This window comes from Lissotriton helveticus, chromosome 9, assembly GCF_964261635.1.
Source record: "Lissotriton helveticus chromosome 9, aLisHel1.1, whole genome shotgun sequence".
Taxonomy (NCBI): Eukaryota; Metazoa; Chordata; class Amphibia; order Caudata; family Salamandridae; genus Lissotriton; species Lissotriton helveticus.
Window position 1 is genome coordinate 22020726 of NC_136070.1, and position 17099 is coordinate 22037824.

At 50.1% G+C, this 17099-nt stretch overlaps 1 protein-coding gene across 1 annotated transcript in view; it reads left to right on the top strand.

Moving 5' to 3' along the window:
- Window positions 1-17099, top strand: part of BAZ1A (bromodomain adjacent to zinc finger domain 1A) — a 296099-nt gene that overhangs the window by 200453 nt on the left and 78547 nt on the right. Inside the window, exon 17 of the mRNA XM_078659379.1 lies at window positions 5956-6528. Coding sequence (XP_078515505.1) covers window positions 5956-6528 — 573 coding nt within the window. The remainder of the gene's footprint in view (window positions 1-5955; window positions 6529-17099) is intronic.

Below are 17099 nucleotides of genomic sequence, written 5' to 3' on the forward strand. Positions count from 1 at the left end.
CTTCTATTGGATCTCGACCCTCCTGATATAGTTAGCTTTTGAGTGAGGTAGTTAGGTGCGTTGTGGTGTACAGCCGCGTGTGTCATTACAGCGATTTTCAGATGTATTCTGGCTTCAAAGGGCAGCCATTTCAGAGATTTCAAGTCAGGGGTTATATGAGAGTGTTTTCTTGAGCCCGTGATGAGTCTCGCGGCAGCGTTCAAGGAAGCTCTTAGGGGTGCAGTTGTTGCTAAAGGGAGACCACTGAGGGTCACAATTCCATAGTCAATGCGGGGGATGACTAGGGCTTGAACTGCATTTTGGAAGTCTTTGGCTGGGAGGAAGGGTTTCAACTTTCTCAATGTGTTGATTTGGAAATTAGCTCCTTTTGTCGCTCTGCTAATGTGCTGTTGCATGTTGAGCTTTGCGTCCAGTGTGACACCTAAGGATTTCGCGGAGTCCACGATGGTGGGCCGGACATTGAGTGCAGTTAAGTTGTTGAGCCAAAGTTGGATGGTGGTAGATTTCGCAGGGGGTGCTATCAGAAGGAACTCAGTTTTCAGAGCATTTAGTTTGAGGTGGTTGTCGGCCAACCACGATTGGGTCTTTGTGAGAGTGTAATTCAGGAGTTTGATATCATCCGGGGATTGTACCTTTAGGTAGAGTTGAGTGTCATCGGCATACATATGGAAGTGTACATTGGATGCTTGGAGCAAGGAGGCAAGCGGTTCCATGATGAGGTTGAACAGTGTGGGTGAAAGGGAGGATCCTTGTGGAACGCCTAGGTCGACTGGCACAGGCGAGGATAACACATTGTTAATCTTGAACTTCTGAGTCCGGTTATGTAGGAAGGACGTGAACCATTTGAGAACAGTCCCGGATAAACCCATTCTAGTGTTTAGCAGCTCAAGGAGGTTCTCATGTTTGACCGTGTCAAAAGCTGAGGAAAGGTCAAGGAGGATGAGGAGGCATGAATCATTGCGATCGAGGATTTGGTGGGCGTCGTCAATTATGTGAGTCATGGCAGTTTCCGTGCTGTGTTTCGCACGGAAGCCTGATTGGTGGGTGTTGAGGAGATCAAACTTGTCAATGTGTTCTGTTAGTTGAAGCTGTACACATTTTTCCAGCAGTTTGGCCAAGGTGGGGATGTTTGTGATGGGACGGTAGTTGTTTAGGTCGGACGGGTCAGCTGTGGGTTTCTTGAGTATGGGCGTGACTTGCCCCACCTTGAGTGAGTCCGGGATGAGACCTTGTTGAAGGGAGCTGTTAATGATTTTAGTCCAGAGTGGGAGGAGCATGGTGGTGAAGTCTTTTACCGCGTTAGCAGGCAGGGGGTCTGTGAGGTGATTAGAAGGTTTCAGGGTACCGAGCAGTTTGAATATTGCATCTTCTGAGTAGATGTCAAAGGAGGCCCACGATGCGTTGTTTTTTGGCTGGGCGTTAGACATTCTGATGTGCACAGGGTGTTGGCTTACATCCTTGAGGAGATCATTCCTTATGTTGTCGGTCTTTTGCTTGAAGAAGGTGGAAAAGTCTTCACTGTGTGGGATATCGCTTGTTGGGTTGTTTTGTTGTAAGGGTTGCGGCTTTGTTTGACTTTTGACTAGTTCGAACAATTTTCTTGGTCGGTTTTTCGCTTGGTCAAGCTGGAGGCGAAAGAAGTCGGATTTCGCACGCTTAATTTTCCTAAAATAGGCATTTCTCTTGTTCTTAAGCTTTTTGCGATGAAGTGATGAGGGATCCGATCTCCAAATGCGCTCTGCCGATCGCATAGCTCGCCTGTCTTCGTTGAGTCTCCCGTCATACCAGGGGTTCGAATTCTTGGTGGAGACTCTCTTTAGTTGCAGTGGGGCTGCTTCGTTGATTATAGAGGTCATGGAGTCGAGGTAGAGGTCTGTCAGAGTTTGAACATCAGAGACGCCAGCAGGTGGAAGGAGGAGCCTGTAAGTGTGGGGCGGTAGGGAGTTAGGGTTGAGATTCTTCATGTCCCTTTTCCAGATCTTGCATTTGGTGGGTTGAGCCGGGGAGGGTTTGATTTTTTCATTGATAAAGAAGGTGATGATGTGGTGATCTGACCAGTCACAGGGTTGTATTGACCCCAGTTGGGTAGAGTTCTCTTTGGCGATGATAAGGTCGAGTATCGCACCTTTATCATGTGTTGGGCTGTTGCATATTTGGGTGAGGTCAAGCGCATTAAGGAAATATTTAAGACTATTCACCACTGTGTCTTTCTGATCGTTCCAATGGAGATTAAAGTCACCCAGGTAGATTTGAGTGATCTGCCGACCGGCGTTGGAAGTAATCGTGTCCATGAGTTGTTGAGAGAAGATGAGGTTATCCCCCGGCGGGTGATAGATGAGGTGTAGAGCACATACTGGTTTGCCATCACTGGAGATGTCGAGGCAGAAGAGTTCACAGGAGGTGAGGGAGGGGGAGGTGACTTTGGTGACGGATAGATTGCTCCTGAAAATGCATGCTATTCCCCCGCCCGTCTTGCCGGTCCTGTCGAGTCTGATGATGTGGTAATTGGGGGGAACTAGTATATCCATGATGGGCGTGGAGGCTTCAGTTAGCCAGGTTTCCGTCAGTATGGCTAGGTCAAGATCCATTGATGTGACGAGCTCTGCAATGTCGGAGGAGTGTCTCTGGGCCGATCTGCAGTTGAGAAGGATGCATTTGAGTCTGGGGGTGAGAGGGGAGGTCGTGTGTTCTAGCGATAGGGGGACTCTTCTGAGGTTGTTTGGGACAGAGCTTCTGATGTTTAGCGTTGGGTGCCTAAGGGGATTTGAGAGAATAGTAGGTATGGGGAGGTGAGTGGGGGTTATGTCTTTTAGCGGTCCTGGGCCAAAAGAGCGGAGGAGGGTGCGTAAGTCGTGGTCCGACAGGGAGTTAAGGGCACGCCGGGGACGGAGGGTGTTGTTGCGGATGGGGATGGAGGGCCAGTGTAGAGGGCGTTGAGTGCGAGGGACTGTGGGGAGAGTGCGTCGTTTGTTGGATACGGTGGTGGTCGTTGTGGGTCTATGTTGTCTGGAAGGTGTGTGTAGAAACTCTTTGATGGTGCGGAGCTCGTCTTTGAGTTGTAGGAGGGTGGATAGAATGAGGTCGAGAGGTGTCTTGGTGTTAATGCTCGTTATGTGGGCCATGGGCGAGGCGTTGAGAGGGGAGTTAGTGGGCGAATTTGGGGCGGGGAGGTGGGGTATGCTAGCCTTAGTGGGGGGCTCTGCTGTTAAAAAGGGGGGGGTGGTATTCGGTGGGTGCGACGTATTGTAGGTGAGCGGTGTGGGTGAAGTAGGGGGAGGGTGGGAAGAAGTGGTGGTGGTGGCGTCGGTGGGGGGTGGTGCCGGTGTGTTGAGGGATGAGTGAAGGTCGAAGATAATAGGGGTGGTAAGGAGAAAGCGGGGGCTGAGTAATGGTGGGGAGAGGTGGGGGGGTGTTATTGTGAGGGAGGAAGCCCGTTCTGGGGTGCTAGTTGGGCGTGTGAGGGAGTGAGGGGTGAGAATGGGGGGGGGGTAGAGAGGGAGTAGGATCTGCCACGGGGGGGGGGAGATATACTCCGGGTGATGTTGGATTCAGCGAGATTCGTGTGAGGTGTGGGATGGGGGGATGGGTGGGTGGGGGTAAGTTGGATGTGCCGGGGGAGGTGAACTACGTCTGTGGGTGAAGGGAGAGGGGGGGTAACATCCGGTGTGATCCTAATTATAGCACCGGGGGGATGGGAGGGGTGCGTGTCATTCTGAGGTTGCAGTGGGCAAGGCAGGTTATTTTGAATATTGGTGTTGGGGGGAGTTGTGTAGCTTGATGTGTGCAGAGTGGAGGTCCGCCGTCTGGCGATGTGCTCTAGGAAGGTAGGGAATAGGTTGTCTAGTCGGTCAAGGTTTCTATCATTGGCTTGGAGTAGAATGGTCCCGTTGTTGTAGATGGTGATTGTGGCTCTGCCTGGGAAGACTAGGGATGGAGAGATAGAGAGAGTTAGGTCATGAGCGGATTTCTTGGTGGTGTGAATAGTGAGTGTGGAGAGGAACGCTTTCCTCCATTGTGCTCTCCGTGTAGTGTAAAAGATGATATCGTTGTTTGTGTCTCCGTTGATCAACGAGAAGTAGGTGTCCACACACGGTAATTCGGGATGTGCCTTTAGAAAATTATGTTTGTAAGGTATGGCGTTTTTTTTGGTGAGGTCAGGTGGGTATATGATTTTGTAGGTGTGCTCGCCCAAGCGTTCCATGGCGGAAGAGGCGTGGGTAGAAGAGTTGGGGAGCTTTTGTGGTTGCGGGGCAGTATGGTAGAATGTGGGCAATAGATAAGGACGACTAGTCTAAGATGGCCGCTCCGGTGGTGAACTATTCAAAGATGGCCACCACGGTGGCATATAGGGAGCCAAAAGAAGTCCTATCTCTATTGTTGATGTGCCTTAGGGAGCTAGCTTCCCTTTCCGGGGCAGGTCGAGTTAGTCCGTCCTCTTTGTTGTTAGGAGGGAAGGGGGAGAGATTAGGTTTCGAACTGTTCAGGAGGCGAGGAGGAAGCCTTATCTCTGTTAGGGTGACCTGTGGCCCCGCTGGTATGCAGCTTCACGGTATGGCTTCGTTGTCTTGTCCCCGCCATTTTAGGTAAAGGAAAGTGATACAAGCTAGGGGGTCGCCATGCCGCATGAATAAGTTGAAAGCAGACAGCTTTGTATCCTTAGGGCAGAGCGTGTAGCGCCGGTGTGTTCAAAATAGAGCTTAAATGTAGTGCTTGTAAATACCTTCAGGCTAGTCAGGAGGCTCCACTGAGGCTGTCCAAATCAGACTCCCTATGTCCAGATGTAACTGAGGCAGATCAATTATTCCAGGATATTGGTTGTGAAGCGCGATGAAGCTCTCGTGCTTGGTGATTGACTTTTTATTTCCAGCCTTTCGAGGGGGGGGGGGCTGAGTAGTCCTTCCTTCTGGCGCTGCACAGCGCGATCCTTCCAGGGTCCACTAGCCGACCCAGCTCTCCCACACGCCCCGAGGCCCCCGTCCGATCCGCCGCCACACAGTCCTACCAGCTCCTTCTTCGCTGTACACCGCCCAGCGGGAGGGGGGGGGGGGCAGACGGACAGCCACCACAGATCCACGCGATCCACCCTGACCAGTGGTCGACCCACCGCTCTCTCGGCAGCGCTCTTTGAAAATACAGCCTATTTTTATAAATTAGTGTTGGATTTTTTGTGTGTTTCTTCAATTGTTTTGGTGCTATTTGAATGCTTTGCACTTGTTCCATTGTGCAAGCCTTGCTCCTCAGCCACAGTTACCCAAAATTGAGCTGAAGGTTTGACAGAGAAGATCTACTGGATCTGAAGGGGTTGGTAAGTGCATTACATGGTGAGGTCAAACAACCACACCATATAATACACCCCTTTTCCTCACAGCTTCTCTAAAGCCAGTCACGCCCTAACCCAAACATATTCGGAGCCCCACTCACTGGATACCTAAAACAACATGGCAACACTGAACCTGTTGCACAGACAGCCCCCTCTATGGAAGTCACAACTTGGAAATAGGTCTTTGGTGTTTAATTTTGTGCTCCCCACCCACCTCCTCAACAGTGGCAGGCTACTCACCTGACTGCAATCTGCACTACGCCACTTATATTTTAAGGCATTGAGATCTACCTTGTGTACATGTAATTGTGCGCCGACCCGGTTCCCAGTCGGGCCCCCCCCCAAAAAAAAATATTCGCCACTGGAATGTCAGCTCATTTCTGTTCTGACTTGTTAATGTGAACCAATCTAATAATACAAAAAATTCAGTTTCTCACTTAAACTGTAATCTTGCACAATGGCCTCACCAGAGGGGCATTGTTTTGCTATGTTTTTGAGGCCACAGTTCCTAAGATCTTCTCCTGAAGAACAGTGTTTTTCCCTGATTTACGTTGAACAGTGGACGTTTGTTACTTTTGCGTTAAGTGGACTAAAACTACCTTTACATTGTTTTAATATTTTTTTACTTGTTTCAGGAAATAAAAGTCAGAATGGCTCGAAGGCCAGGGGCCAAGACCTGGAAGGCGAAGCAGCGGAGCCTCTGAGTGCGGATGAAGAAGGCTCATGGAGGCAGGAGCTGCAGTGCAAGGAGGAGGATCTGCTGGAGAAGATCCAGAGTGCCACTACATGTACCAATGTCTTCCCTTTAGGCCGGGACCGCCTTTATCGACGCTACTGGATCTTTGCTGCAGTCCCAGGACTCTTTGTGGAAGAGGACTACACTGGCTTGACAGAGGATATGCTAATGCATAGACCAAGTTCCATAGCCCAAAAAACTGAGCAATCTGAAGAACCGATCACTATTGAAGATACCCAGGACTCTGTTGAAAGTACTTCCTCTTCCCCTATTGCTGTTGACACTCCACAGCCAGTAAACAGGCCAAATCGCTGGCTCTATTACGGCTCTTCTAGTCAGCTAGATGAGCTGATCGAGTCTCTGAACAATCGTGGGCTTCGAGAGAGCGCCCTTAAAGAAGTCCTTATACAGGAGAAGTTTCGAATCTGTGAGAAGCTTATTGGGGCCTGTGTGGAGCGGTACCACATCACGGGTAAGAGCGCCACCATTAGACTATTCTTTGTTTTTCTTCTTGTAATTGGTCTGTAATGTGCCCAGACTCGTGACTGCATCCACATCTAGTTGTGTTAACTGACTGTAATGTGAAATGTTCGAGGCATGTGGGCTGCTGAATTCATATCTATAGCATAGATCGCCGCCTAGTGTTGAGTCCGGATGATTGCACATTGTTGTCCTGGAAGAGTCTTCGAAGTATCACGAGATAAGTGGCTCCTCCCCTGGACTACAGTGCGCATGGGCATCGACTCCATCCCCAGATGTTTTTTTCCGCCATTGGGTTCGGATGCATATTTGATCACTCAAGTTCGGAATCAATAGAAACTTTCTTTTCGGCCCAAAGGCCTTCCTGTCGTCGGTATTGTCTTGCGATCGGTGCCCAGTTCTGTTCCAGCTCGGTTCCCGAGTCGGACATCCAGAGGAGTCACGTGACTCTTCGGTGCTCGAGGCCCAGTCGACGCAACAAGCCTTATTCGACGAAACATCATGGAACGGAGCCCGTTCAAAAGGTGCCCCGTGTGCAACTCGAAATATCCCCACATCGACGTCCACCTGGTGTGCAACAAGGGCCTGTCGCCGGATCACGATGAAGCCAACTGTATGGCTTGTTCTCGTTTCCGCTCCAAGAAAACGATTCGACTTCGGCGCGCCAGGAGGCCCAGCAGACGGCACCTGACCGGGTGAAAATGTTCGATACAGAGGGAGAAGAGGCAGATGAGCAGAAAGATCGAGAGCCGATTTCCAATCCAGCGGCAGAGATCGACTCCAACTACGACGCAGACGTAGAGATGCTCGATGTAGAAGACATAGTCGACGAGGTAGAAGACGACGATGGGGCCTATTGGGCCACGGATGATAGCTCAAGCGAGGAGCTATGCCCCGTTCAGACAATATCTACGGCTCAGGTTGAGGGATCGCCACATGGCCTTACCCAAGATCTTGCACCGAGTTCCACAGTCTCGCCTCTGGGCCTGGCTACGGACACTTCTAAAGAGCCACAAATGGTGAAATCAATACCAAAAGAGAAAGCTTCGGTGTCTACGAAACCGAAAGTGCTAGAGGCGCCGTCGAAACCGAAAGCGCCTGTCGCCTTGGTCGGCTCCACGTCTTCAGACATGTCGGTGCAGACAAAGGCAAAGAAGGTTGTCGAACCGGTGAAGTCGCTCAAGGGCGCCGAGCCGAAGTCTGGGACAACGAAAGCACTTGTCAAGGTCGTCGACCCGAAGACTTCGGCGCCGAGGGCCGTCGACACAGACAAAGGACTCTGAGCTACAAAAGTTGTCGATCCTGCGCGTCTGACGGACAAGGCCAAAAGTGCTACGCCCCTCGAGTCCGCACATGGTGGTGGCTCAAAGGCACCTGTCGAGTCGACGCAGCCGTCCGCCTCCTTCACGAAGCAGGTGTCGGACTCATTGAAACGCATTAAGGACAAAGCTTCCGCGGTCGATCCGAAGGATACTTCCATGCCGAAGCCTGCCGCAAAACAGCAGAAGTCGACGGCGCCTATCCAGTTTACGCTGCCGCCGAAAGCGTTCGCGCCGAAGAAGGTTGTCGAGGCGTCCATTAAGGTGTCCACGGGGCCGAAGCCTACCCCTGCAGTTGTGAGCACAACGCATCGACGACCCCTGCTGGAAGAGCAGTCGGAACAGTTCATCGACGCCAACACCGGTAAACTTTCCATTTATAAACGAAAGATCACACCAGCACAGCCTATGGAGTCTTACACAATTCCTTTGAAGAAGGATTCCACGGATTCACCAGTTCTTGTTGAACTAATAACTCCACGTGGTCAGGACACTGCTCCAATCTCGCCCACTTACTCAGATGTGAAGGCTGGGAAAGGTGACTATGATGAGTACAACTACCCTGTTGACACTGATCCTGAAGATCAACATGACACATGGGCAGATGCTGCGGACCAAGGGGATCCACAAACTGCCCCAGACACTCAAGTGTATAATGTCAAAACTTCACCCACTGAGGACCCAGCGGCATTTAATGCGCTTGAGAGGGCAGCCAAAAATCATGACGTCCAGCTCCATGCTGACCCTATTAAAGTGGACTTTCTGTTTGACACATTTTCCACCTCTGAAATGACCGTAAAGACTCTACCTATGTTGAAGGGGGTCTTGAAGCATGCTGCAGACATTTTTAAAGAACCCACACATGCCAGGGTTATAAACCCAAGAATTGAAAAAAAGTACAAGCCGGCGCCTGGCGACCCTACCTACATCAAGGGCCAGTTGCCATTGGACTCTCTAGTTGTTTCTAATGCCCGGAAGAGGGCAAACTCACAAACTACTGGTGATGCTCCTCCCCCTGACAAGGAATCTAAGGTGCTAGAAGCATCAGGGAAGAGGGTGGCGGCTCAAGCGGCCAATATCTGGCGCATTTCAAACACTCAGGCACTCTTGGCCAGATATGACAGGGCACATTATGATACACTTGAGACCCTGTTACAACACTTGCCAGATGAATATAAGGAGGCAGCAGAGATGCTCATTCAAGAAGGGAAACTCATCTCAAATGCTTCTATTAAGTGTGCACTGGACGCAGCGGACACCGCGGCCAGGGCCATTAACACCAGTGTAATGCTACGGTGACAGGCCTGGCTCAGGATCTCCGGGTTCAAGCCGGAGATACAGACCACCATCCTAAACCAGCCTGTAAACCCTGATCACTTATTTGGGCCTGAGGTGGACACCACCCTAGAAAAAATAAAAAAGGACACAGACTGCTAAGTCTATGGGGGCTCTCCAGTCCCAGCAGTTCAGGGGTAGTTCTTTTCGTCGCTCAGGCAATAGAGGTGTTTCCAGAGGCCAGCTGTCCCAGCAAACACAGTACAATAAAAGTGGCACGCAAACCACGTACCACAAACAGAGTAGAGGTGGCTATCGTGGAAACAGCGCAAATGGCAGAGGTTGTGGAACCAACAGCTCCCGATCCTCCGCCGCCAACAAACAGTGACGCCTTGTCACTTCCCCCCGACCATACAACACCAGTCGGGGGGAGACTCCAGCAGTTCCTGCCAGTCTGGAAATCCATCACCACAGACAGGTGGGTCAGAAAGCTTATCCAGTACGGTTATTGTCTGGAGTTAACATCTACTCCACCCAATATACCCCCAAGGCACCGTCCTATGTCCACAGAGCATTTGCACTTATTACAGCAGGAGGTACTCGTCATGCTGCAAAAAGGGGCAATCGAGCTCGTGCCGGTGTAACAAAGAGGCACAGGAGTGTACTCCCTGTACTTCTTAATCCCGAAAAAGGACTCGTCCCTCAGACCCATAATGGACCTCAGACCCCTAAACCAGTACATTCTTTCAGAACACTTTCACATGCTAACACTGCAGCAGGTTCTTCCGTTGCTCAATCAGGGAGATTTCCTCGCCACGTTAGATTTAAAGGATGCATATTTTCACATTCCGCTACATCCGTCACACAGAAAATACCTCAGATTCACTATTCAGAATCAGCATTACCAATTCAAAGTCCTCCCTTTCGGAGTGACTACAGTGCCCATGGTGTTCACAAAGTGCCTGGCGACAGTGGCTGCGCACCTCAGGAGACAAAACGTTCACGTCTACCCTTATCTGGACGACTGGCTTGTCCAAGCAAAGTCGGCCCAGCAGTGCGCCGCCAACATGTCCCACACCATTCACCTTCACGATCTGGGATTCTCCCTCAATTACCCAAAATCACACCTTCAGCCCGCCCATATACGGGAGTATCTGGGCGCGACAATAAACACTCTGGCAGCCACAGCACAGCCAAATACGGTGAGTCAACAGCATTCAATTGCTGATACAGAAATTCAGACCACAACACTCGCTTCCGGCACGAGTGTTCATGCAGTTGATAGGCATGATGGCCTCCTGCATCTTCATAGTCCCGCATGCGAGACTACATATGCGTCCGCTTCAGGAGTGCTTGGCACATCAGTGGACTCAGGCTCACGGACAGTTGAAAGACCTAGTGTTGGTAACCGGTCGTGCATACAACTCTCTGCATTGGTGGAATCCACACAACCTTTGCAAGGGACGACCGTTCCAGGAGCCTGTGCCACAAATCATCCTAACAACGGACGCATCTCTCCAGGGATGGGGAGCTCCTGTACTCCACTACACGGTGCAGGGACTATGGACGACGCAGCAAAAGAAGATGCACATCAACCTCCTAGAGCTGATGGCAATCTTCATGGCAATGAAGGCATTCAAAGTACATCTTTGCAACAAGGTCGTGTTGATCCGGACGGACAACATGACGGCAATGTACTACATTCAGAAGCAGGGAGGTACACACTCGCCACAGTTGTCTCAACTGGCTCAGAGCATGTGGAAGTGGGCCATTCAAAGGAACATATTCCTCATCGCGGAACACCTCCCAGGCAAGGACAATCAGATGGCGGATCTGCTCAGCAGGTACAGCCACCAAATGCACGAGTGGGAGCTACATCCATCAGTACTCCACCCGTACTTACAGCAGTGGGGTCATCCAGAGATAGACCTGTTCGCCACGAGGGACAACGCCAAATGCCAAAGCTTTGCCGCCAGGTTCCCACACCCACAGTCGCAGGGCAATGCGATATGGACGAACTGGTCAGGCATATTTGCGTACGCTTTCCCCCCAGCACCTCTAATACCGCTGGTGGCACGCAAGCTGAAGCAAAACTCGATGACGCTCATCCTGGTTGCTCCAACGTGGGCACGCCAACCATGGTACACCACGTTTCTAGAACTTTCCGCGGTACCGCATCAAAGGCTGCACCTCACACCCAGACTTTTGACGCAGAGCCATGGCGACATTCAGCACCCAGATCCGCAACAGCTCAACCTGGTGATCTGGCTCCTGAGGTCTTAGAGTTTGGCTACCTCAACTTGCCTCCAGACTGCATGGATATCATACGGGAGGCAAGAAAGCCCACCACGAGAGCATGCTATGCGGCAAAATGGAAGCGGTTTGTCCTTTATTGCGTAGACCACGACATAGACCCGCTTGATGCGTCCACGCACAACATCATTTGTTATCTGTTACATCTTTACAAATGCAATCTAGCGTATGCTTCCAATCAAATTCATTTATCCGCCATAGCGGCTTATCTCCAAAACAGGCAGCATCTCTCCCTTTTCAGAGTGCCTGCCATTAAAGCCTTTCTAGAGGGTCTCAAATGAGTCATTCCTCCCAGGACCCCACCTGCTCCTGAATGGAATCTTAATGTGGTCCTCACCCGATAGATGGGTCCACCTTTTGAGCCTCTACATTCATGCGAGATTCAGTTCTTAACATGGAAAGTGGCTTTCCTGATAGCCATTACGTCACTGAGACGTGTTAGTGAGCTCCAGGCGCTCACTGTACAAGAGCCATTCATACAAATTCACTCCAACCGGGTGGTGCTGCGCACTAACCCTAAATTTCTTTCAAAGGTGGTTTCACAGTTCCATATCAATCAGACTATTGTACTACCTGTGTTCTTCCAAAATCCTGAGACAGTGAGAGAAAGAATGCTCCACACTCTTGACGTCAAAAGAGCTTTGATGTATTACATTGATAGGACCAAAGATTTTAGGAAGACAAAACAACTCTTTGTTGCCTTTTCCGCACAACACAAAGGCAACCCCATTTCCAAAGCAGGTATAGCCAGGTGGATCGTTAAGTGTATTCAAATTTGCTACCAAAAAGCTAAGCGCACTTTGACGATCCCCCCCAAGAGCCCACTCCACCCGCAAGTTGGGGGCCTCCATGGCTTTCTTGGAAATATCCCTTTAGAGGACATTTGTAGAGCAGCCACATGGTCTACCCCACACACATTTACAAAACACTACTGTGTAGATGTGCACTCCAAGCAGCAGGCAGCTGTAGGGCAGGCTGTTCTAAAAACACTTTTTCAAACTGCTGCAGCTGGCACAGGCGGCCGCCGCTAATAGAGGGACTGCTATATATTCTATGCTATAGATATGAATTCAGCAGCCCACATGCCTCGAACCGAATATGCTACTTACCAGTATGCATCTGTTCTTGGCATGTAGGGCTGCTGACATTCATATCGCCCGCCCTCCTCCCCGGCGCCTGTAGCGGCTGCAGCACTTACACTTACTCTTAGCATGGTCATCGCTCACACTGTTACACTCCATCTTCGCCACAATGGCTAAAACAATCTGGGGATGGAGTCGATGCCCATGCGCACTGTAGTCCAGGGGAAGAGCCACCTATCTCGTGATACTTCGAAGACTCTTCGAGGACAACAATGTGCAATCATCCGGACCCAACACTAGGCGGCGATCTATGTTATAGATATGAATGCCAGCAGCCCTACATGCCAAGAACAGATGCATACTGGTAAGTAGCATATTCGTTTCCTTTAATTAATGAGGTTCAGCTGGCTGTATATGATGAATCCGGTCAAATTCCCATTATCATTTTCCGAAGCAGTGTCGTAAATGAATGTGGTTAGACTGAGTAATTACATTCCCATCTTTGCTCATTGTAGAGATCATACATCCTAGGTAAGAAGTTGTTTATTGTAGTGTAAGTCTTTAAGTCAGCTGTGTGTAATGGGAACTGGCTATGTCTATGCCCAGTCCTCATCTCTTCACCAACATCTGCCAATGAAGCACAAGCGGGAGTCTGTGCTTGACCATGCCCTGTTATTGTGCCCGCTCATGCCCCGTTATTGTGCCCGCTCATGCCCCGTTGTTGGGCCCGCGCATGCCCCGTTGTTGGGCCCGCGCATGCCCCGCCGCCATAGTGCCCGCTCTTGGCGAGCCGCCATAGTGCCGGCTCATGCCTCATGTTCTGACTATCCTTTTTCGGTCTTCCCTAATAGACCGCACAGGCTCTATCGGTTGCAAAATTGTTAGCTTACAGAGAGGCTTGAGCCAGTCCATCGCTTATCATTGGATGGCTTCATTGTTTCTCAATCAATGGCTTGTGTGTGCTTTTCTTCCTCTTTTGTTTGTCCCTCCCCTGGAACGTGAAGGCAGTACTTGTGTCCTTCCACTACTCCCTTTTTAGATGCAACTTGGTTTTTTGGGTTTAAGCTCCTTATGAGAGTGCATGTGTTTTCCAGTGGTCTTACTTGTGTACTTCTCCCCCTCCACTGCGTTCGCTTGTATTGCTCTTGTGCATGTCTGTAAGGCAATGGCTTTTTTGTACGGTCACCTCCACATTTTTCATCTGATGCTGGTTTTTTTCTACTCTGGTAGTGCACTGAGGCCTGCTCCGTGCCAGTATCCTAACGTGTATGTCAAATTGGCTATACCCAATTGGACATGGCTAACTTGCTTATAATTCTCAATGGTTGAGTCAGCAGGTGGGAGGAAACCCTCGTAGCCCATTGGCTACCAACTGCATCCTTCCCTGAGGGCACTTCCCGAGCATAAAGGGGCATCCCTGGCACCTAGACCTCAGATTTCGAGCGATTTGAGAGGACTGAAGGAGGACTGCCCTGACGCACCGATGGGCCAGCGTAGAGGTTTATCTGTTGAACACTGCGCCTTCTTGCTAGCGAAGAGAGGGTCTGTGCCTGCAATGTCTTTTTCAACGAGTAGCTGTCTCCAGAGCCCAGTCAAGCCAAGAGAATTTCAACGGCCAGCTGACTGGCCTCCTGTTAGCAGCACAGGAGAAGTGTGGCTCAATGGTTAGAGCGGCAGACCCTGATGCAGAGGTCTAGCCTGGGACCAGGGTTCAATTCCCACCTCGGCGGGTCTTGGGCTCAATTTCCTTGGACCTGATCATTCTCGCCTCGGTGCCTATTCCAATCATGGAGTCCCACTCTGCAACTCTGGGCAATAGCTTGCTTAATCTCTACAACGGCCCCAACAACGCTAGGATGCCTGGCTTCACCTTGGGGGTGCCCTGGAGTGGGCACTTCACAGGGAAAAGCCAGGAAGGGTTCCACAGCGGTATGCGTACAAGCGCTGAGATACCCTCATGGGTCGATTTGTGCGCTATACAAGTACTACTACATTTACATTTACATTTAGGGGCACAACAGCTCAAGAAGCCTGCTGGGGCAAGTTGGTAGCCCAAAGTCTTCAAGCTGCAACCACCACACTGTGTAGCACAGAGGACCAAGACCCGACGCATAGAGTTCCACCCGATTTTGCAGAGCGTGGGAGCTCAGAGTTGCAGAGACATTCCAGGGGGAAGTTATCGCCCCATGACGGATTGGCTTGTGACCATGACAACTGGGGACTGGTAGTAGATTGGGGACTGGATGTCGGATGGACTGGAGAGGAGTTCTTGGGACGTCTACCCTGCAACCACAACTAGCTCGCCTTCTCTGTGGACCGAGGAATCCCTGCAGGAAGACTTCCGTCGACTCCATCGCATCCACAGCATCCTTAGAGTATCCTTCACCACTTGCATCAGGACCATTCCATAGGAATCCATTGCAATGTGGATTAAGTGCTTGGGACTTCTGAAGTTTTGCTTATCCTGTGAAGGTAACTGTTCTTGAGGGCCTTGCTGGTCCCCTTGAGTACCTCACTGCCGGCATTTGCTTTTCACCTATGCTTCTCCCGCTCTTCCTCATACTTTTGCTCCACTTGCATTCCTCTCTCCATTTGCTTTCCTTGCATGCACCCTCTGTGTTCCATCCCTCTCACACCCCCAGTGTTTCTTTTACCCAAGTCAATCCCTCCATCCTCCTGTTGCTTCTTCTGCCCTAGCAGTTCCTCTCGGCACCATGTTCCCTCTGTTGCTTCTCCCCACGTGCTTTTTTCTTTTTTTTTTACTACAAATCTGATCAGCAGACACAAAGAAAGGGAAAGTGCTTGTTTAATTTTGTAGGCCCATGCCTGCCTGGTGCATGCACTTACAAAATGTCACAGCCAGTCAGATCATATGCCCCGCCCCTCTTTAGGTCGCGCCTAAAGCCAGCGCACATGTGCTGCTCTGCGAGACTTATTGGAGAGAAGTAGGGAATAGAAGCCCCGCCCACTCCGCCCATATTTGCCATTGTCTGTCCTAAATATCTGGCTTCTGATTTATCAATAGGCTTGTTAGTCCCTCCATAGTACTCCCCCCTCTTAATTTGTCACCTTCCATGGCGTCGGCCCCCTTTACTTTGGTTGTTACACTGTACGTACTATTTAGACTGGTGAGCACTATCCCCCCCCCCCCCCCCCCCCCACCCCCTGCCGCCCTCCCTACCGTTGCCTGTGATGACTACCATTTGCAATGCAATAGGTTTCGCATAAATGTAAGACCTATTGCATTGCAAATGCTTGTTTTTAAAGCTATGCTGCACAGCATTGCTAGAACCATTGGCAAAGCCAGTTGTTCCCACATGTCAAGTCGGTCTTTACTAGTGCTGGTTTTCTCCTAACAGTCTTTGCTTTTTAACCAACAACAATTTGCATGCTTGGACTTCAATTTAACTTGTGCCTTTTGATGAATGCCTTACAAATTGCAGCATTTTTAGTGCTGTTGGTGACAGTTAAGTCTGAATAAGTGGAGCCAAACATGCTCCAGACTCTCAGGAAAGCTAGCTGGTTCTTTTATAGTTCTGGTGACAGAGGAAACCTGCTGTTTTCATTAAAATACTTAGAAATTTACCAAAGGCGGTTGGGCTCTCTTCAGATGTATGGGATTCCAGCATGCCATCTATACCCGTGCATGGTATGGATTTCCGAGGTACCCATCTGTACCTTTAATTTTTATTGGTTTTTATAGCGCAGATCCCACTCATCTGAGTGTGAGTGTTGTACAAACATTGTAATAACTTGGGTATAGTAAACATAAGGTTAAATGGGTTTGTTTTTGTTCACAACATCTTGTGGTGCTGTACCCTCTTATAGCTGTTGCCTCTCTGCCAAGGTTCTGAGGGTATGGGTAATTTCAGGATGAAGAAATGAAGGCCTGCCCTGATCTCACTTTAAGGCCTCACCCTCACATTTGAGCTGAAAGACTGGGAAAGTTCATGCTGCATAGTCCATCCCATTAATGATACAGGGGAGAACACTTTAGGGTTGTGGAGATTTGGTGTTGGTATTTCTGATTCGTTCCTCTGGCTGCTGAATAGTCACCTTCTCACCAAGCACAAGATTAGATCTTGAATTTTTAAATGAAATTGCTCCGGTGCACTTCCATGTGAAACTGAACCCTGTGATGTACTTGTGCCGCCCCAATAGCGATTAAACATAACTGCAAATACAAACACCACCCCTGTCACTGACATATGTCCTTTGTATCTGAATGTTTTACCCGGAGAATCCACATTGAAATCAACAGGGCACCGACCTCAAAACAGCACCCTGCACCTGGCTGCCCTAGTGCTGCTGAAGGTGCACCTTTGTTGCTTCTTTGGACCCCAATTTTCCTGAGCTAACCCCTAAGAGCTTTGCTCCCACAACCTCGTGGCCTGCTTGCAAGCAGCCACCAACTGAAGCCCCCCCTATTCTCCATAGGATAACATTGGGTCTCAACACTCTGAACCCGACCACCCTAGTGCCACTGAGGGTGGGTGCAACAGTGCATCACTGACCCTGGGAGACCCATGAACCCGAACTCCAAAGATCGAGTACTTACCTCGAAACCGATAACC